The 22,856-nt window shown below is 45.3% G+C and overlaps 1 protein-coding gene across 3 annotated transcripts in view; it reads left to right on the forward strand.

The window, feature by feature from the left end:
- Positions 1–22,856, forward strand: part of pigk (phosphatidylinositol glycan anchor biosynthesis, class K) — a 158,584-nt gene that overhangs the window by 74,831 nt on the left and 60,897 nt on the right. For all 3 annotated transcript variants that reach the window (XM_073062589.1, XM_073062591.1, XM_073062590.1), the window contains exon 10: positions 21,394–21,469. In XM_073062589.1, coding sequence (XP_072918690.1) covers positions 21,394–21,469 — 76 coding nt within the window. The remainder of the gene's footprint in view (positions 1–21,393; positions 21,470–22,856) is intronic.

Below are 22,856 nucleotides of genomic sequence, written 5' to 3' on the forward strand. Positions count from 1 at the left end.
TAGAGTATTCACTTATGTAATCACAGGCTCCTGAATGACTTGAGGATGATTTATAATTTAGAACAAAATAAGTTTTCTCCCAAAGATGGCATTGAGATTATTTTGCTGTTTATGATGCATAGTGGGAGGTAGTGGTTTCTCAGGGAACAGGTCCCTCAGAGTCAAGCTTATAACTTACTTGCAATTACAGAGCAAATGATTTATTGGTGCTGATGGCTTGTTTAATAAAATCATTACTTTGTTTTCTATCTCCTATGTGGCTCCTGATATTTCACTTGGGATTGCGTGGTGAATTAAAAACTTGGCTGCATTTGTTTTTTTTTTTATCTTGAGTGTTTGGAATGACTAACTTGTCAGTTTCCCTAACAGGCATTCTGAGGGATCATTGCCCGAGACACTGCTCCATCTGATCATGATGTTTCCTCTGCTGGATTGACCTATCTCTCAGTTTCCCCTGTTCCTTCAGGCTGTGCCCTGCAGGACAACTTGTCTAACTCTGTGAATCAAAACAAGCTTCAGTCTTGCTGTCTTTCTGTGCTTCCAACCGTGCCATACAGATTAAAGCCTTAAAGGCACTCCCTTCTATTTAAAGTGATATCATTGATGTAGGGTATGAGACAACCATTTAGAATACAATGTCTTGATTAGAGAGCACGGCCTCAAGACAGAAGGATGTCTCTTTAGAACAGTGTTGAGTAGGAAGTCGCAGCAAGAAGTGTGGTCAATACTTGTCATGCCGAACTTAGAAGGAGCGAAACAGAAGAGCTAAGAGACAAGTTCAAGACAGCAAAGAAGAATCTCTTTGCCACCTATGACCAACTGAAGGAAGAGGAACTAGCTGAGAGGATTTGAGGGGTAGAGGCTGCTAATGAAGACAAGCAGCATGGAGAAGCATGGCACCTAGTCAATGAGATCAGCAGACAGAAGAAGTCCCCATCAGGTTAAATAAGTGGTAAAACAGCAGAGGACCATGTCCTGACATGGTTTACCCACTTTAAGAACCAGCTGGGAAGCCCTCCCAACGATCACGGAAGAAGAAGAGGATATACCCATGATACTAATGCAAGTCGACATCGATGATGGCCCATTCACCATTGAGGAACTGAAGAAGGCCAAATATGCACTGAAACAAGGCAGGAGCGCTGGACCAGATGGGATACCACCAGATGTCCTGAAGAACTGCGACCTGGATGACATCTTGTTGGACTGCTGGACTGATACAGCACTGCTGAAAGGCGACAAACCAGAACAGTGGTCACTTTCAAACATTATTCCTGTCCCCAAGTCTGGATCCCTCACGAAGACAGATAACTACCGCAGTATCAGCTTGACCTGCATCTTAGTAAAGCTATACAATCAGATGATCTTGAACAGGATTCGCACCACCATTGACCCTGAGCTAAGATTCAATCAGAATGGTTTTCGGCAGAAGCACACAACAGTAATGCAAATACTTGCTCTCAGTAGAATCATCAAGGAAGACAAGAAGAACAACGTACCAGCAGTGCTTATTTTCATCGATTTTCACAAGGCTTTTGACTCCATTCACTGAGGTAAAATGCTGAAGATCCTGAAAGCTTACGGAGTGCCAGACCATCTACTGAGAGCAATAGAGTCCAGCTATACTAAGACTATGGTGAAAGTTGTATCACCAGACTGAGAAACAGCAGTGTTCAAGCTCCTAGCTGGTGTGCTGCAAGGAGACACTCTAGCACCCTACAACTTTATAATCATCCTTGATTACGCTCTATGTCAAGCTACCAAAGATCATGACAAGCTTGGTTTTACCGTAAAACCAGGTCGTACTAAAAGGGTCAGACCAGTTACACTCACAGATCTCGGTTTTGCAGATGACATAGTCCTGCTCTCTGACCAGATGGAGGAGGCACAGCAGCTACTGACAAAAGTGGAAATTGAGTGTAATAAAGTTGGACTTCACCTAAATGCTAAAAAGACAGAGTACTTGGCATTCAACTGCGGCGAAGGTACTCTCAAGACCGTAAAGAATGATACCATTAAGAAAGTCTTAGACTTCAAGTACCTCGGGTCAAGAATGATGAGTTCGGAGAAGGGCATAAAGATACAGAATGCGCTGGCGTGGAGGGCTATGAACGGCATGAAGGAAATCTGGAGGTTGAACCTGACCAGAGGGCTCAAAAAGAGGATCTTCATAGCAGTCATTGAGTCCATTCTCACGTTTGGATGCGAGATGCGGACACTCACCAAAACCATGAGAAAGTCACTAGATGGTTGCTATACATGAATGCTCCGGATGGCTCTTGACGTGAGTTGGCAACAGCACATGATGAACGTCGAGCTCTATGACGACCTACCGATGCTCACTACTAAAATCGAGGCGACGAAGACGGCAACTAGCGGGGCACTGTCTACGCCACACTGAGCTCCCTGCCAGCATGGGAGGATGAACCCTGGGCGCCCTCCCAAGATTAACACGACTGAACATACTGATGAGAGAGAGGGAGGAGTGGAGAGTCTGTCATCGTGTCCGACACTGGCCCTCTAGGCCTGAGTCGATGTAGTGAGTAGGAATTTCTTTAACTAGAGTGTGGTATTCGTTGCCACAGATGCTGTGGAAGCCGAGTCATTGGGTATATTTAAAGCAGAGGTTGATAAGGTTTTGATTAGTCAAAAGTTATGGGGAGAAGAAAAGAGAATAGGGTTGAGAGGGATAATAAATCCGCCATGGTTGAATAGTGCGGCAGACTCATGGGCCAAATTGTCTAATTCTGCTCCTGTGTCTTATGGTTTTATGATTACATATTAGCTTTATTTGTCACATTTACATCAAAATGTACAGTGAAGTGCATTGTTTGCATCAAGTCAAATTGGCAAGGATTGTTCTGGGAGCCCACAAGTGTTGCCGTGACCTTGGTGCCAACAGAACATGCCCATAACTCACTAACCCTAACTGAGAGGAAACCATAGCCCCCAGGGTAAACCCACGTGGCCACAGGGAGAAAATACAAACTCCTTATAGACAGTGGCGGGAATTGAACATGGATCTTACAGGCTGGTTGCTGTAAAGTGATGCACTGACAGCTATGCTATCCACATCCCCCACCCCCGCAGAGCAGTACAGTTTTAGGGACAGGCCCTTCAGCCCACAAATATTGTACTGAGCATTCTTCTTATCGTATCCACGGACAGTACTGGACATGATGCCAAATGAAATCTCTTCTGTCTGCTCAAGATCCATATCCCTCCATTTCCCACATATTTGTGCACTGCAAGTTCCCGCAAGCCGCATTGTGATAATGTGCATAAGATTTGTTTTATAAAGATTTGGCCAGGACAGCAGAAAGACTTCTTGCTCTTCAGAAAATGACACATAGGAGAGGTACCATCAATCTGGTACCTTTCCTATGTGGCATTTCTACGTTGAACCTTGTATTGAAAGGCCGCGCTGCTTCATTGTTGGCTAGATATTTTCAAGCATCTGAATGGGCCTCGAAGTCACGACCTTGACAGGGCGCTGCTCTCTGAGCCATAACTGCTACTGTAAGCCAGAAGGAGCTGTTGAGACCTTGTACTGACCTGCCCCTGCTGTTTGGTAACCTAATGATCTCCTGGGAAAGCGGCACATGGCGGAATCTCACTGGAGAGGAGGTCACAGGTTCAGCCTCCAGTTTGGCAGGTATAATGACAGGATTAAACATGAGATTCTGCAGATGCAGGAAGTGCAGAGTAATTCTCACAAAATGCAGGAGGAACTCTGCAAGTCAGGCAGCATCTACAGAGAGGTGTAAACAATGTTTCAGGCTGAGACCACTCATCAGAATGGAATGAAGGATCTTGACCTATGCACAACAATTTATTGCCCTCCATAGACGCTGACTGACCTGCTGAGCTCCTCCTGCATTTTATGCGGGTTATTCATAATGATGGGAATATTGATTTGCATTCGGCATCTGTGGCTGCACCAGGAGATCTCTCCCAGTGTTCTCTCATTCCAGCACTGTGATGGTTCAGCCTGCCTGAACCACAGCAGTTAGCTTTCTCATTTTTTCTCTCGTGCTTTCATTACCCCATCAGATTTGGAACATGGAACAGTACAAGCCACTCAGTCCATGACAGCGTACTCCAAGATCCACCTAATGCTTCCCTCCCACAGAGACCTCCATTTCTCTTTCATCCATTTGCCTATCTAAGAGTGTCTTAAATGTCCCTAATGTACGTGCCTCTTCCACTGCCTTTTGCAGCTTGTTCCATGTGCCAACTCTCCATCGGGGATGAAAACTGCATAGAACATAGAAAAGCTACAGCACAATACAGGCCCTTTGGCTCACGAAGTTGTGCTGAACTTGTCCCTACCTTAGAAATTTCTAGGCTTATCTACAGCCCGCTATTTTTCTAAGCTCCATGTACCTATCCAAAAGTCTCTTAAAAGACCCTATCACATCCGCCCCCATCACTGTTGCCAGCAGCCCATTCCATGCACTCACCACTCTCTACATAAAAAACTTACCCCGACATCTCCTTTGTATCTACTCTCCAGCATCTTAAATCTGTGTCCTCTTGTGGCAACCATTTCAGCCCTGAGAAAAAGCCTCTGACTATCTACATGATCAATGCCTCTCATCATCTTATACACCTCTATCAGGTCACCTCTCATCCTTCGTCGCTCCAAGAAGAAAAGGCCCAGTTCACTCAACCTATTCTCATAAGGCATGCTCCCCAATCCAGGCAACATCCTTGTAAATCTCCTCTGCACCCTTTCTATGGTTTCCACATCCTTCCTGTAGTGAGGCAACCAGAACTGAGCACAGTACTCCAAGTGGGGTCTGACCAGGGTCCTATATGGCTGCAACATTACCTCTTGGCTCCTAAATTCAATTCCACGATTGATGAAGGTCAATACATTGTATGCCTTCTTAACCACAGAGTCAACCTGCGCAGATGCTTTGAGTGTCCTCTGGACTCGGACCCCAAGATCCCTCTGATCCTCCACACTGCCAAGAGTCTTACCATTAATACTATACTCTGCCATCATATTTGACCTACCAAAATGAACCACTTCACACTTATCTGGGTTGAACTCCATCTGCCACTTCTCAGCCCAGTTTTGCATCCTATCAATGTCCTGCTGTGACCTCTGACAGCCCTCCACACTATCCACTACACCTCCAACCTTTGTGTCATCAGCAAATTTACTAACCCATCCCTCCACTTCTTCATCCAGGTCATTTATAAAAATTACAAAGAGTAAGGGTCCCAGAGCAGATCCCTGAGGCACACCGCTGGTCACTGACTTCCATGCAAAATATCCGTCTACAACCACTCTTTGCCCTCTGTGGGCAAGCCAGTTCTGGATCCACAAAGCAATGTTCCCCTGGGATTCCATGCCTCTTTACTTTCTCAATAAGCCTTGCTTGGAGTACCTTATCAAATGCCTTGCTGAAATCCATATACACTACATCTACTGCTCTTCCTTCATCAACGTGTTTAGTCACATCCTTAAAAAAATTCAATCAGGCTCGTAAGGCACGACCTGCCCTTGACAATGCTATGCTGACTATTCCTAATCATATTATTAAGATATTATTATTAAACTACCTCTGGCATCAGTCACCTTAAAATTATGCTTTCTCGTATTAGCCATTTCCACCCTGGGAAAAAGTCTCCAGCAATCCGCTCTTTTATCATCTTGTATGTTTCTGTCAAAGTCACCTCGCATCCTCCTTCACTTCAAAGAGAAAAGCCCTAGCTCCCTCAAACTTTTCTCACAAGACATGCTCTCTAATCCAGGCAATATCCTGGTTCTTTGCGGCTCTGTCTCCGAGCTTACTTCTTTGACAAGGACTTTTCTACCCCCCACTGATGACCCCTTCTCCTGTCTTCAACCCTTCTCCTCTTCATGGACACCCTGCTCTGGATCTTTTTATTGCTAACTGCCGACGGGACATCAACCGTCTCAACTTCAGCAGACCTTGTTCCAAATCCAACCTCACTCCTTCTGAACGCTCTGCTCTCCACTCCCTCCGCACCAATCTTAACCTTACCATAAAACCCACTGATAAGGGGGGCACTGTAGTAGTCTGGCGTACTGACCTCTACCTTGCCGAGGCACAGCGACAACTCACTGATTCCTCCTCTTATTTACCCCTTGAACATGACCCCACTAAGGAGCACCAGGCCATTGTCTCCCACACCATCACCAACCTTATCAGCTCTGGGGATCTCCCATCCACTGCCACCAACCTCATAGTTCCCACAACCCGCACTTCCCGTTTCTACCTCCTACCCAAGATCCACAAACCTGCCTGTCCAGGTAGACCTATTGTTTCCGTTTGCTCCTGCCCCACCAAACTCATTTCTGCATATCTCAACACTGTTTTATCCCCTCTTGTTCAATCCCTTCCCACCTATGTTTGTGACACTTCTCATGCTCTGGATTTTTTCAATGATTTCAAGTTACCTGGCCCCCCATTGTCTTATTTTCACCATGGATGTCCGGTCCCTTTATACCTCCATCCCCCACCAGGAAGGTCTCAAAGCTCTCCATTTCCTTTTGGATTCCAGAGCCAACCAGTTCCCCTCTACCACCACTCTCCTCCGTCTAATGGAATTGGTGTTTACTCTTAATAATTTCTCCTTTGGCTCCTCCCATGTCCTTCAACCTAAAGGCGTTGCCACGGGCACCCGTATGGGTCCCAGCTATGCCTGCCTTTTGGTTGGCTATGTGGAACAGTCCATGTTCCAAGCCTATATTGGTATCTGTCCCACACTTTACCTTTGCTAAATCGACAACTGCATTGGCGCTGCTTCCTGCATGCATACTGAGCTCGTTGACTTCATCAACTTTGCCTCCAACTTCCACCCTGCCCTCAAATTTACCTAGTCCATTTCTGACACCTCCCTCCCCTTCCTTGATCTCTCTGTCTTTATCTCTGGAGACAGCTTATCTACTGATGTCTACTATAAGCCCACGGACTTGCATAGCTACCTGGACTATTCCTCTTCCCACCCTGTTACTTGTAAAAATGCCATCCCCTTCTCTCAATTCCTCCATCTCTGCTCTCAGAATGAGGCTTTTCATTCCAGGACGAAGGAGATGTCTTCCTTTTTTAAGGAAAGGGACTTCCCTTCTTCCACCATCAACTCTGCCCTCAAACGCATCTCTCCCATTTCACGCACATCTGCTCTCACCCCATTCTCCCACCACCCCACTAGGGATAGGGTTCCTCTTGACCGCACCTACCACCCAACCAGCCTCCGTGTCCAACATATAATTCTCCGTAACTTCCGCCATCTCCAACTGGATCCCACCACCAAGCACGTCTTTCGCTCCCCCCCACTTTCTGTTTTCTGCAGGGATCGCTCCCTATGTGACTCCCTTGTCCATTCATCCCCCCCATCCCTTCCCACTGATTTCCCTCCTGGCACTTGTCCAAGTGCTACACCTGCCCTTACACTTCCTCCCTCACCACCATTCAAGGCCCCAGACAGTCCTTCCAGGTGAGGTGACATTTCACCTGTGAGTCTGTTGGTGTGATATACTGTGTCTGGTGATCCCAGTGTGGCCTTCTATATATTGGTGAGACCCGACATTTCGCTGAACACCTATGCTCTGTCTGCCAGAGAAAGCAGGATCTCCCAGTGGCTTCACATTTTAATTACTCGTCCCATTCCCATTCTGATATGTCTGTCCATGGCCTCCTCTACTGTCAAGATGAAGCCACAGTCAGGTTGAAGGTACAATACCTTATATTCAGTCTGGGTAGCCTCCAACCTGATGGCATGAACATTGATTTCTCTAACTTCTGTTAATGCCTCTCCCCCCTTCTTACCCCTTCCCTAATTATTTCTCTCTCTCTCTCTCTCTCTCTCTCTCTCTCTCCTCCCCCTGCCTTCCTTCCTTCCTTCCTTCCTTCCCCCCCCCCCCCCCCTCACAATAACTCCTTGCCTGTTCTCCATCTTCCTCTGGTTTCAGAGGAAAGCTTTCAAGGCTTTCTGTCCTATGATACTTCCCCTTCTCCAGTCTTGTATCCCTTTTGCCAATCAACTTCCCAGCTCTTAGCTTCATCCCTCCCCCGCCTGTCTTCTCCTATCATTTCGGGTCTCCCCCACCCTCTTTCAAATTTCTCACTATCTCTTTTTTTCTGTTAGTCCTGACGAAGGGTCTCGACCCGTAACGTCGACTGTACTTCTTCCTGTAGATGCTGCCTCGCCTGCTGCATTCCACCAGCATTTTGTGTGTGTTGCTTGAATATCCTGGTAAATCTCATGCACCCTCTCTAAAGCTTTGGGCTTTCGAGATTCTCTCAGAACCACTTACTGGTAGATCTAAGATCCACTTTAGTATTGTAGACAGCTTAATCTTTGAAGGAAGGATTGACATAGATCTGTAGCCCATTAGAAATTGGCATCTTTTGGTAGAGGAGAAATTAAGGAACAGTAACATTCTACAATTAATGGGGCACAATTGATATTCTGTCCATGCCTGGCAATGTTGAAGCATCTCAAAGGCAAAATGGTGTAGTAAATGACATGCCAGATGCTCTTCATTTAATTCTAATTACTGTAATGTGGGGTTTTATATTAAGATTAGTTGTTGCATCTGCTCAGTTTCATCTGTCTTCTTGGAGAAATTCAATTTCAGTTTGCCCCTAGAAGTTCATTAATGTTGGTTTGTTCTGGAGATCAAATGAGTGGCTGTCATTGGGCTTACTGTCTGGTTTGCCTTCCGGTCATGCCAAGGTAAACGTGACATTTACCAGTGGGAGGTCTGACTGAGTTTGAGGATTATTCCTTGGTAGTCCTGGTGCACAGCAGCCAGTGAGGTGAAGATTTGTGTTACATTATTTCTCACAGCCAAGCAATTGCTTTAGTTCCACTGTAATGTAGGAAATGTGGCAGTTAATCTTCACGCATCAAGAGTAATCCTGCCTCTCTCGCCTCTCCCTTTCGCATACCACTCATGCCTCTCCCTCCACTTACTGCCTCCCGCTTCCTGCCTCCCCACTCACTGCTCCCCCTCCCCCTCATGCCACCCTTCCCCTCACGCCACACGCCCCCGCCGTCTCTCCCTCCTTCCCTCCATCTCTCTCCCTCCCCTCTCTCTCCCTCCCCTCTCTCTCCCTCCCCCTCTCTCCCTCCCCTCTCTCTCCCTCCCTCCCCTCTCTCTCCCTCCCTCCCCTCTCTCTCCCTCCCTCCCCCTCTCCCTCCCTCTCTCCCCCTCCCCTCTCTCTCCCTCCCTCCCCTCTCTCTCCCTCCCTCCCTTCTCTCTCTCCCTCCCTCCCCTCTCTCTCTCCCTCCCTCTCTCTCCCTCCCCTCTCTCTCCTCCCATTTCCCTCCTCTCACCCCTACCTCTCTCACCCCCCACGTGCCCCTCTCTCTCACCCCCCACGCGCCCTCTCTCTCTCACCCCCCGCGCGCCCTCTCTCTCTCACCCCCCGCGCGCCCTCTCTCTCTCTCACCCCCGCGCGCCCCACTCTCTCTATCACCCCCCCGCGCGCCCCCTCCCTCTCACCCCCCACGCGCCCCTCCCTCTCACCCCATGCGTGTCCCTCTCTCTCTCGCTCCTCGCTCTCCCTCATTCTCTCTCTCTCGCTCCCCGCCTCCCTCATTCTCTCTCGCTCCCCGCCCTCCCTCATTCTCTCTCTCTCTCTTGCACCCCTCTATCTCTTGTCCACACCCTTTTGCCGCCCGTGCAACCCTCCTCCCTCTCTCTCTTTCCCCGTGCACCTCTCCCCTCTTTCTCTCTCACTATCACCCTCTCTCTCACTCCCCGCTCTCTGTCACCATCTCTCTTTCTCACCTGTGCACCCCTCCTCCTGTCTTTCTCTCTCTCACTGTCTCTCTCACCCCCTCACTCTCTCTCTTTCTCGCCTGTGCACCCCTCCCCCGTCTCTCTCACCCTCTCTTTCTCTCTCACCCCCTCACTCTCTCTCTCTCTCTCTCTCTCGCCAGTGCACCCCTATCTCTCATTTGACCATGCCCAGTGGATCTGTGGAATGAAGGATAACTGTTCTGTGCTCCATCAGTTCCGGGTTAACAATGACTTCATTCTCCTTACACGTGTGTATAGGAAATGACTTTAAGCAATCTTGAACCTTGAATTGTGGGGTGGCAGTCTTTGTAAGGAGTTGACCAATTGATCGTACACCCTTTAGCTTTGATATGGTCCTTACCTGGTGGCCTTAAGGCCAGCTTATAACGATGTGGTGTCTGAGAGCAATTTTCATGCTTTTGAGGGTGACCTCTGTGGCCTTGGGCAATTGATTTAGCTGCTGCTTGGTCCTGATTTGTTGCATGTACCTTCAATCTATACACCTGACTGCAGCATTAATGCTAAGCATTGCCATTCTAGTTTATGACCTCATCTGATTAAGAACAGCTGCAAGGTAAGAGTTTAAAGTTGCCATTATTCTCCAGCTAAGTACCACAGCATTTATCGGCAGTTTGGATTAAGAACAAATGCAGTACTAAACCAGCCCATTGGGAATGGCGCAGGAAATCCTATAAGGGGATGGCTGTGGTATTTTGAAGGATTTTCAGTCACATCACCCACAGACAAAGAATCAATAGAGAACTTTAGCCTGGAGGCACACTGGAGGACTCTACAATGGGTAGTTAAAATGGCCCAACGTAGCAGTGGTACCAACTTATATATCTAAACTGTCTTTCCCTCAACTTGCACAAATGTCATTATGTGTATTATGTTGTGTAAGCTATAAGACCATAAGACATAGGTGCAGAACTAGGCCATTTGGTCCATCAAGCCTGCTCTGCCATTTCATCATGGCTGATCCATTTTCCCCCTCAGCTCCAATCTCTTGCCTTCTCCCTGTATCCCTTCATGCCCTGACTAATCAAGAACATATCGACCTCTGCCTTAAATATACCCAAAGACTTGGACTCCACAGCCATCTGTGGCAACAAATTCCACAGATTCACCACTTTTTGGCTATGGCTAGCAAAATTCCTCCTCATCTGCATTCTGAAAGGGTGTCCCTCTATTCTGAGGCAGTGCCCACTGGTATTAGACTCTCCCACCATAGGAAACATCCTCTCCACACCACTCTATCAAGGCCTTTCAGTAATTTGATAGGTTTCAATGAGTATTGTATAATTTATGTTTGTCATGTTTGTAATGTACTGTGCTGGTGCTGCTGCTAAACTAATATTCATGACATTTATTTTCTGGATGTGTTTGCCCATGGTAAAAAACTTGAACTTGACCTACAGCTGCATGGTATGTACATTCTGCTAATAGATTTTGGTATATCTTGGGTCATGCTGTGCTGACGCAGTTCAGTTCAGGGGCATTTACTTAACTTTACTGCATGTAGGTATTGTGTTTGAGGCAATTAGGCTTACAGCAATAGTAGAGATGGGTATGGGAAGATAATTCTATTCACTTGAGGTTCAGATTAGCTGCTCCCTGGTTGGGTTTTGATGTGATGCCGGAGAGGGCCTTACTCTTGTCTATCACTCAGTTCATTCACACCCCACCTACAGTGAAAAAATTCTTTTTAAAAAGCAAACACAAAAAAAAAATCTACAGATGCTGGAAATCCAAGCAACACATACAAAATGCTGGAGGAATTCAGCAGGTCAGGCAGCATGTATGAAAAAGAGCAAACAGTCGACATTTCGGGCCGAGGTCCTTCATCAGGACAGATGAAAGAAAAACAGCAAGTGGTCTGTGCCTTCATGGTCTAGATTCTCAATGTCAGGAATATTTGCCATAAACTGCTTCATCTTCCTTGCTCGTTAAAATGTCATTGTTGCTTTTATCCTTCTCCAAGATCCCTTTCTGTTCTCCATTCTTGTGCAATCACGGTCCTACGATGCCTTGTGAAGTACAGTATGAAGTTGTCATTGTGAAGATGTTATCTTGGAAGCAAGTCAGTGTTCTAGGAAAAGGTAACATAAATGTGTAATGATATGAGTCTTTGAACATTGTGCACCATTCAGTGATAGGCCTCTGATATGCAAACTGGAAGCCCCACCAACAATACACAGAAATTCTCCCATTTTACAGTCCGGGAAAGATATTGGTGTGATTTCCCCTTCAGTTAAACCCTTCTTCCTTTCTTTCATGGGACCTTGTGACTCAGAGGAAACCTGGCCTCAGAGGGAAGAGAGGCCATAAGATATTGGTGCAGCATTAGGCCATTAACCCCGTTGAGTCTTCTCTGCCATTCAATCATGGCTGATTTATTTTCCATCTCAACCCCGTTCTCCTGCCTTTGCCCTCTAACTTTGATCCCCCTTCCTAATCAAGAATCTATCAACCTCCATCTTAAGTATACTAAATGACTTGTTCTCCACAAGTGTGACCATCTTCCAAACCTGCCATTTTAGCTTGTGATTTTTTAAAATCATCTTTCTTTGGACAGGAGGCACCATGACCAGAACCATCCTTCTGAAGTAACAAACATACTTATCGGTCTGGCTTCATTATACTAGTGAGATCATATGTTCACCTTGAATGTTAGTTCTGGAATTTGCTTGCTAAACCTGCATATTCAAAAACATACTTTTACCTGTTCTCTTCTCCTCGCCTCCCTCATCTTCCCTCGGTGCTCCTCCTCCTTCCCTTTCTCCCATGGTCCGCTCTCCTCTCCAATCAGATTCCTCCCCCTTCAGCCCTTTACTTTTTTCACCTATCAGCTCCCAGCTTCTTACTTCATTCCCCCTTCCCCACCTAGACCTTTCCCCTCACCTAGCTTCACCTATCACCTTCCAGTTTATACTCCTTCCCTTTATTCTGGCATCTTCCTCTTCCTTTCCAGCCCTGGTGAAGGATCTCAGTCCAAAGTGTCGACTGTACATTCCCCTCCACAGATGCTGCCTGATCTGCTCGGCTCCTCCAGTATTTTGTGTGTGTTGAGCATTCATTTTCAATCCTCTCACTTCCTTTAAAGTGCTTCACCCTGAAAGCCCATCTGTAAAATTATTGCAGCCCATGAGCAGAAAGGACAGTGTGTGTGTGCGCGAGTGTGCACGCCTGGTTTTATTTAATAGAAAGTGTGCAATTTTCCCATCAGTCACGGTATCTAGATAATATATGGGCTTCTGGGAAAAAGTAATAAGCTCTGGTTTCTCTTTTATAAAATAAATCCACTGAGATGGGTCATCAATAATGTTGATTTACTCTATCAGTTTACAAAGTTGAGTGAAATAGGTCGCATGCTGCACATAGCAAGAACAATTTAATTATCTGTAGTGATTGGTTACTGCCTATCCATCATTTCATTTGTTTAAGAGAATTAATTCAAAAGTGGAATGAACTGCCAAAGCTCGGTGAGCTGTGTTCAGAAGTAACTGTGGTTCCTGATCTTCCACAAACTGAGGTAGCGACCGACCTGCCACAGTATTAGGTCAAAAATATCCTCTTTCTCAATGTCAATAAGACAAAGGAGATCTTGCACCACTCACAACCCTCCCGACATTGGTGGCAGTTTCAAACTCCTGGGAGAGCACATCTTGCACAACCTTTCATGGTCCCAGAGTACATTATTTTCAGTGCAATCAGGAGAGCTCACCAATGCCTCTATTTTCTGAGGAGGCTGAAGAGAGTTGGACTATGTACATCTATATTCAAGTTGTTCTATAGATGCGCAAAAAAGAATGTCCTTACAAGCTGCATCACGACATGGTATGGAAACTTTGACATCAGGAGATTCCACGCAACCACCAAACTCCGTAGAGAGCGGGTCCTGGAGCTGCAGTACGCAGTCGACTGGTGTCTTGTGGCCCATACTCTGGAGGATCTTCAGACTGTCATTGCTGTGGCGGTGAGAGCGTACAGCAGGATGGGGCTGACTGTTAATACCACCAAGACAGAAGTGGTTTGCTAATGGAGTACCAGTGTCCCACCCACCCTACCTGCCTTCACTGTTGGTGATGAAAAGCTGTCAGTAGTGCCATCTTTCAAATATCTGGGAAGCATTCTCTCTGAGGATTGGCATTGACAATGACGTCCAGAACTGCATTAAACAGGCATCAGCTGCCTTTGGGAGACTTTGGCATAGAGTTTTTTTAGAGTCTTTTAGTCTTTTAGAAGTCTTTTAGTCTTTGTCCCTCCACAAGGTTGCCGTATACCAAGCAGTGTGTGTCACTACCCTCCTTTATAGCTGTGAAGTTTGGGTAACCTACAGTCGTCACATCAAGTCCTTGGAGCACTTCCACATAAGTTGCCTTCAGCGCATCCTGGGAATTACCTGGCGTGAGCAGGTGCCTCACACTGAAATACTTGTAAAGACCAACTGCAGAAGTATTGAGGCCATGATCACCCAGCGTCAGCCACAGTGGCTGGGGCACATGATAAGGATGCCCCCATGTCAGCTACCCCGCAGAATGTTATACGGCCAGCTACGTCATGGTCAACGCTCAGCTGGAGGGCCGAAGAAGCGCTGTAAGGATCAGATGAAGAATGCTTTAAGGAAATGTAAGATCAGACCTGAGGACCTGGAGGATGTTGCTGCTGACCGTAACACTTGTCGACAGCTGTGTAGGGGTGGGGTTCGTATTCTGGAGATGGAAAGAACAACCAGAAGAGAGCCAGGAGAAATGCAGCCATGGTTGCCACCACTACTACCACATACACATGTCCCACCTGTAATAGAGCTTGTGGGTCCAGGATAGGACTGTATAGTCATCAAAGATCTCACCATTAAAGGAGTGGACGTTGTCATGGGATCTCGATGGACAGCCGAAGAAGAGGAGAAGAAGACTGCATAGTACAGAAACTGAACTGTGGTGGACAGGAAGACTTGACAATGGGTAGTCAAAGCTGCTTTATATATCACTGGCATCATCCTACCCACTATTAAAGACATATATACAGAAAGGTGCTGGAAAAGAGCCATTAACATCATGAAGATTCCTACCCATCTGCTTGTGGACCGTTTGCCCCACTGTCATTTGGGAGGAAGCTACATAGCATCCACACCAGGACCATCGGGCTTAAAAATAGTTAATTTCCCTGAGCAGTAAGACTGATTGACACCTCCATCCACTAACCCACCCTCCACACCCCTAACCACCACTACTTCCACTTCAGCCAATCCTCTCCACAAACCCTCAGCACCCTTCATTCCCACCACCCCCAGGCACTAACACTTTACACAGACACTTCACATTTCATACGTACGCTGACACAGTCACTGGCCTCCTGTGTTTCCATATGCCCTGCTGGTATCTACCTGAGTTCCTGTTGTTAAAAGTCACTTAGTCACTTTACCATTTCCTGTCAGAGTCACCTTACTGTGTGTTCAGGCACTGCTGCACTTAGCAACACCTTATGTACCTACAATCAGTCTATGTATATAGATGGGGTTCACCATGGTAGGGTAGCAGTTAGTTCAAGGAGTTCCAGAGTTCGGAGGTCAATTCTGGCACTGTCTAAAAAGGAGTTTTTATGTTCTCCCCTGGACCTGGCGAGTTTCCTCCACGTGCTTCCGTTTCTTCCCCAAATCCAAAGATGTACAGTTGCTCATTATAAATGGTCCTGTGACTAAATAAATAAATGATGTTGATAGTGTTAGATAAATGATCTGCTGGGCAGTGTGGTTCATTGGGCCGGAAAGGCCTGTTTTGTACTGTATTTCTAAATAAATAGAAGTTAATCTCGTGTATCTGCAGCTACACTCAACAGTTACTGTTTTATTGTTTTACTGTTTTAAAAACATTGTGTTTTATAGGACTGTTTATTTTATTTATACTTATTATGTTTTTTCTGCTTATTGTGCTTTTTATGCTGAATCGGATCCGGAGTAACAATCATTTCATTCTCTTTTACACTCATGTACCAAAAAATGACGATTAACAATCTTGAATCTTAAGAACAGATTAAGTGCTGTGTTAGTGAAACAGTCAGTGCGGGTGGGGCCAGTGAGATGTTGGTGTCAGTGGGCCTCATTTTTAACTCAGCCCTGAGGGTACTGCCACATTTTTTTTCCTCCGTAGCCATTGGTTTGCGATGCTAACTGAATCGGGAGTTAAATCGGAGAAAATATCAGTGTGGAAGCCCATGCTATGGATCACTGGAATTACTTCCCTTTGAGCTATTTGTCTTAACCTTTAAGCAAACGGCTGTGTATTTCTGCAAGCCACAGAAATATAATTGAGTCTTTTCTGCTCTGAGTTTATTATAAATCGACGCAGCTTGCAAAATTCAGTGCTTTGATTTCCAATTTATTTTTTCTTTGCGTAAGCAAAAAGAAAATTGTTAAATTTATAAGGAATTTGGTGCAGGGTTAAAGTGATGGATGCTGATGAATGGAAATGAAGCCATTGACTTCTTGGGTATCCGGAAACATGTGCCAGCTCTGCTTCTCTCTACACTGCACCCTACTTCCATTGTTGGCAGTGCTTTGTCACCCCCACCTATCTGCCAGCTTCTATCATTTTTTGTGCTCTTGTCCCCTCCATCTGCCTATCACCCCTCCTCATCTGCATCTACCTAACTCTTGCCGGTTTCTGCTCCAATCCTTCCCCTCCCCCCCCCCATAAGACCAAAGACCTTAAGACACAGGAGCAGAACTAGGCCATTTGGCTCATCGAGTCTACTCCGCCATTCCATCACGGTTGATTTATTATCCCTCTCAACCCCATTCTCCTGCCTTCTCCCCATCACCTTTCACACCCATACTAATCAAAAACCTATCACCCTCTGCGTTGATATAGGATGGAGGAGCGGAGCTTGCTTTGCTGTTATTGTTTTGTTGCTTGTTGTGTTCTGTGTTGTTCTGCTGAGTGTTGTGGGCATGTTAGGTTGACACCGGAATGTGTGGAGACACTTGCAGACAACACCTAACACACCCTTGGGTGTATTGGTCGTTAATGCAATTGATGCATTTTGATGTACACATGACAAATATCTTGAATCTTGACCTACTCAGGCCCTCTGGCATCTTGTTGTTGCAGTCTCTTCTGTCAGCACCTTCCTGTCTTCTATGTTTTGCTCCCAATGAGAATGGAGCCATCTGGGGCTTATAATAAGAATTCAAATCCCCATATTCACATCTGCTTAGATGGCATTGGCTTCTTTGATATGCAAATATTGGGCTTTGGTAAACCCATTCAAGCTGAATTTGATCCCCTTGTGGCTCACAAGAGAGGTGGGAAGACAAGTAAACAAGAGAAAAAAATAGTAGGCATATGTTTCCTTGTGGTTCACTGCATGCAGGAGTTCACTTCCAGGTTGTAGGGAAAAGCCTTGGGATTTCTCCTACCCTGATGAGCTCAATGCCATTTATCTACACGTTGAAATGGAGAATAAAGGGGCACCTGTGCGAATCTCTGCAGCATCTGGTGACTTTGATCTGTCTCAGAGACTGACATCAGAGCACCTTTCAAGAAGATGAACCCTCACAAAGACATCAGACCCTGATGGTGTAACTGGTGGGGTTCTGAAAACCTTTCCCAACCAACTGGTGGGTGTGTTCAAGGGCATCTTCAATCTCTCACTGCTGCAGTTAGTGGCTCCCACATGCTTCAGAAGGGTGACAAATGTCAGTGTCGAAGAAGAGCAGGGTCCCTCAATGACTATCGCCCAGTGGCACTCTCATCCACTGTGATGAAGTGCTTTGAGAAGTTGGTCATGGGCTAGAATTAACTCCTACCTAAGCAAGGACTTGGCCCTGCTACAATTTGTCTATGTCCACAATACGTGACAATCTCCCTTACTAACAATCAACACTTGTGAACCTCAAATATCAAAAATCAAAATCAAATCAAATCAAGTTTAATTATCATTTAGATCATACATTGGTACAGTCAAATGAGACAACATTCCTCTGGAGCCCTTCAAAATAGTGGGAAAGAGGAAAAAAACACACGTATTGTTATATAAGAAAAACACATGTATAGGTCCCTGAGCAACATACAAATTAGTGGTAGAGCTTCTGGCAATCCACCCTGTCCTTCTGCCAGTGAAACACTGGAGGGCAGCACTGATGGGAAAGGGCAGCTCCCAAATGAGCACTGACTCCACACACCACCACCTCCAGAGAGGTCTCACCTGGACTGCAGCAGCAGGCAAGACTGCTTGAGGTCTTTTCCTCACTACAACCTAGACCATGCTGCCATCTTGTCTCCTGTCTCCTCAACAAACAAGGAAACAGGCTTACGGCATCTCACGTTATCAATGTCCAACAGGGTCTAGCAATCGCAAGAGAAAGGTCCAAGACCGTCAGTCATGGTTACACTGCATGCTGTTTTCATGCACCAACTCTGACATCTTTGAGTAGGTGGCAGCAGTGTGGTCTGCACTCAGGTCAGCTCCTCCAAACCTTCTCCCAACCTGTCTGCCGGTTTCTCCTTCTCCCAGCAGAACTCCGGCTTCTCCTTCTCCCAGCTCGTCTGCCGGCTTCTTCTTCCAGCAGAACGCTGGCTTCTCCTTCTCCCGGCCCATCTGTTGGCTTCTACCTCTCCCGGCTGGAGCCTCTGAGCAATGAACAGATCACCGATGCTGTAGACCTGCTGTTCTTGGAATACAGTATAGTTTTATGATCGCCAAAAAAAAACACATTTTAAAAAGGATGCCAACTGCTCTACTGTCTCTACACCCACGACTGTGCGGCTAGGCACAGCTCAAATGCCAGCTATCAGTTTGCTGACGACAATTATTGTTGACAGAATTTTAAATGGTGATGAGGAGCGAGATGGCTGAGCGGTGTCTCAGCAACTCAAGATCAGTAAGACCAAAGTATTGATTGTGGACGTAAAGGAGGGTCATTGAGGGAATACACACCAGTCCTCATCAAGGGATTGGCAGCGTGAAGGGTGAGCAGTTTCAAGTTCGATGGTTTCACATCTCTGAAGATCTATCCTAGACCCAACAATTTTATTGAATTTTAAAGAGGCACAGCAGCGGCTATATTCAATAAGGAGTTTGAATAGACTTGGTACATCACCATAGATGTGCTAATTTCTGCAGATGAGCTGTGGTGGCATCACTGTCTGTATGAAGGGGCCATTGTACAGGATTAGAAAAAGCTGTGGAAAGTTGTAAAGTCAGCCAGCTCCATCAAGAACACCTTCAAATGGTGATGCTTCAAAAAGGCAGCATCCATCATTAAGGATTCCCATCACCTGGGAAATGACCTCTTCTCATTGCTATCAGGATGTGCAGGAGACTGAAAACATATGCTCAACATTTCAGGAACAGCTTCTATCACTCTGTCATCAGATTTCTTAATGGACAATGAGCCCCTGAACAGTAACTCATTATTATTTCCTCTCTTTATGCACTACTTATTTTATTTATATATTCTTGTTGTAATTTATTATTTTTTATTATTATGTTTTGCAATGTACTGCTGCCATAAAATAACCAATTTCACAATTTATGCCAGCGATAATAAGCCTGATTCTGATTACTTATCCCTGACACTCTTCAGAATCAGGTTTATTATTATCATTGACATACGTCGTGAAATTTGTTGTTTTGCATCAGCAGGATGGTATAATACATAATAAAACAGTGATAAGTTACAATTAGAAATATAAAAAAATAAATAAGTAGAAAGCAAAATAGTATGGTCGTGTTCATGGTTTGTCAGAAATCTGATTGCACAAGGGAAGAAACCGTTCTTAAGATATTGAGTGTGTGTCTTTGGGCTCCAGTACCGCATTGATGGTAGTAATAAGCTATATCCTGGATGGTGGTGGCCCATAATGACAGATTCTTGAGGCATCACCTTTTGAAGATGTCCTTGGTGGTGGGGAGGCGAGTGTCCATGACGGAGCTGGCTGAGTCTACAGCTTTTTCTGATCCTGTGCAGTGGCCCCTCCATATCAAATGGAGATACAACCAGTTTGAATTTTCCACAGAACATCTGCAGAGATTTGCTCGGCTTAACACCTCATCTGAATTAAATGTGGGAATATTACTGCCAGACAGACAGGAGGGCATGTTTTGGGTGATGGGGATTCTTAATGATGGATGCCACCATTTTGAAGCATTGCCTTTTGAAGGTGTTCTGGATGCTGGGGAGGCAAATGCCTTTGATGAAGCTGGCTGGGTTTACAACTTCTTGCAGCTTTTTCTGATCCTGTGCAGTGGCCCTTCCGTAGCAGATGGTGATGCGACCAGTTTGAATGCTCTCCATGGACTTCTTTGGTGAAGTAGTGTTCCTTCAATCCAGAAGAAAACTCCCTCCATATGTCTCACTGAGCAACCCTGGATGCAAACTAGAAGTTCCTCCATGACTGAAAATGCCCCTTATGGATGCCTCCCTTCTCACCCCCAACAGTGCATCAGAATGATATTTTACTCTCTCTAGTGTCATCGTGTCTCATAGGAGCGTACAGCACAAGAGCAGGCCCTTCAGGACATGATGTTCGTGCCAACCCTGATCCACCTTAGTACCTAAGATCATCTGCCTTCATGTGGTTCTCTATCACTCCATTCCCTGCTTGTTCATTTACATATCTAAATACTTAAATGTTGCTATTATATCTACTTCAAATGCTTCCAACGCTTCCACAGCCTGCATGTTGGAGAGAGCTGCCACCCTGTGTAAAATAAAAACATGCCTTGTAAAAGAGTGTTGTCAAGAAGGCATCTGGTGTGTTAGCCTCCATTAGTCGGGTGAGTTGAGTTCAGCAGAGATGAGATAATGCTGCAGCTGTATAAAACCCTGGTTAGACCATACTTGGAATATTGTGCTCAGTTCTGGTCACCTCATTATAGGAAATGTGTAAGCTTTAGTGAGGGTGCAGAGGAGATTTAACAAGATGCTGCCTGGATTAGAGAGCATGTCTTATGAAGATAAATTAAGCAAGCTAGGGCTTTTCTTTTTGGAATGAAGGAGGATGAGAGGTGACATGACAGAGGTGTACAAGTTGATAAGAGACATAGATCTGGTGGACAGCCAGAGACCTTTTCCCAGGGTAGAAATGGCCAATATAAAGGGCATAAATTTAAGGTGATTGGAGGGAAGTATGGGGGCGATGTCAGAGGTGAGTTCTTTACATGGAGAGTGGTGGTATATGGACTGCCCAGCCAGGGATAGTGATAAAGGCAAATACATTAAGGACGTTTAGAAAACTTTTTGATGTGCACATGATAGAAAAATGGAGGGCAATGTAGGAGGGAAGGGTTAAAAGGTCCGCATAACATCGTGCCCTGAAGGGCCTGTGCAGTAATGTATGTTCTTAAATCTCGTTTAAACCTTCCCCTCTGACCTTAAATCATTCCATCTACTATTTAACATTTCTGCCCACAGGGAAAAAAAAACTTGCATAGTATCAGTCACAAGGTACTTCCAAAGAAAAGACATTTTGTATTTTCCCTTAAATCTACTGGGGATGATTTGCAGACTTGGATGTGAAGAATGATCTAAGACTTTGTTTCAACTATGGATGTGTTGCAGCGTACTGATGTACAATTGTGTTCTTTCTGCTTATTTTTAGCTCTAACCTGGAGAGCCAGCCTGCTCAAGCACTGAAATATGTAGACCAGCTTGCGGTGGCACAGATAATTCACCAGGTACAATTAATCCTTTTTATAAAGGTTGTAGTAGTTGATTTAACTCCAGGAATCATCTGTTCTTTAAAAGGATTCTGTTTCACATGTCAGTCTTACACTTCTCTTGAATGTTTATGACAATGGGTTCAAAACATTGCTTTCTTTTTGAATACAAAGTCTATAAATGGAATAAGAAAATAGGTCTTGATTACCAGCTGGAGCTTAAAATTCCCCTGAATCTTATGTCCTTACATCTGTACCCTCCATTTTCTCTACCAAATTGCCACTGAAAGAGCCCGAGTGTGTTACTGCCTCTCATAGCTGTTCCTACCTTTCTCAGGATCAGGAGCCTTTTAATGTGAAGCCTTAATATCCATCCTGTGAGACTGTGATTCAAAACTCACTCTTATTAATGTACATATAGGTCATCATATACTGTAGAAAAAACTTCTTTTTGTCTTCATACTCAGTAAATCCAAGAACCATAATAGAATCGATGAAAGTCGGCACCCAATAGAGCAGACATCCAACCAGTGTGCGAAAGACAACAAACTGCACAAATGCAAAAGAAAAATAAATAACAGACAGACAGACATACTTTATTGATCCCGAGGGAAATTGGGTTTCATTACAGCCGCACCAAGAATAGTGAAGAAATATAGCAATATAAAACCATAAATAATTAAATAATAATAAGTTAATCATGCCAAGTGGAAATAAGTCCAGGACCAGCCTATTGGCTCAGGGTGTCTGACACTCCAAGGGAGGAGTTGTAAAGTTTGATGGCCACAGGTAGGAATGACTTCCTATGCCGCTCAGTGTTACATCTCGGTAGAATGAGTCTCTGGCTGAATGTACTCCTGTGTCTAACCAGTCAATAATGCCTTAGTAGTGCCTAATAGTCAATAACTATTGAGAACGTGAGTCCTTGAAAGTGAGTCCATAGATTGTAAAATCAGTTCAGTGTTGGGGTTGAGTGAGGCTATCCCTTCTGGTTCAAGAGCCTTACGGTTGAGGGGTAGTAACTGTTCCTGCACCTGGTGGTGTGAGATGAGGTTCCTGAACCTTCTTCCAAAAGGTAGCAATGAGAAGAGAGCATGGCCTTGGATGGTGGGGGGTCCTCGATGATAGATACTGCTTTCCTGCGACAGCACTCTCTGTAAATATGCTGAATGGTAGGAGGGCATTACCTGTGATGGATTTAGCTGCATCCACTACTTTTTGTTGGTTTTTCCATTCAAGGGCATTGATGTTCCCATACCAGGCTGTAATGCAACCAGTCAGTGTACTCTCCACCGTGCATCAATAGTTTATTGATGCGCGTAGGAGAGTATACTGACTGCCTTGCAAAATGCATCACCTCACTGATATCAGAATAAATTTCACCTGCTGTTGCTTTGCTTAATTT

Source organism: Hemitrygon akajei, chromosome 12, assembly GCF_048418815.1.
Source record: "Hemitrygon akajei chromosome 12, sHemAka1.3, whole genome shotgun sequence".
Lineage (NCBI taxonomy): Eukaryota > Metazoa > Chordata > Chondrichthyes > Myliobatiformes > Dasyatidae > Hemitrygon > Hemitrygon akajei.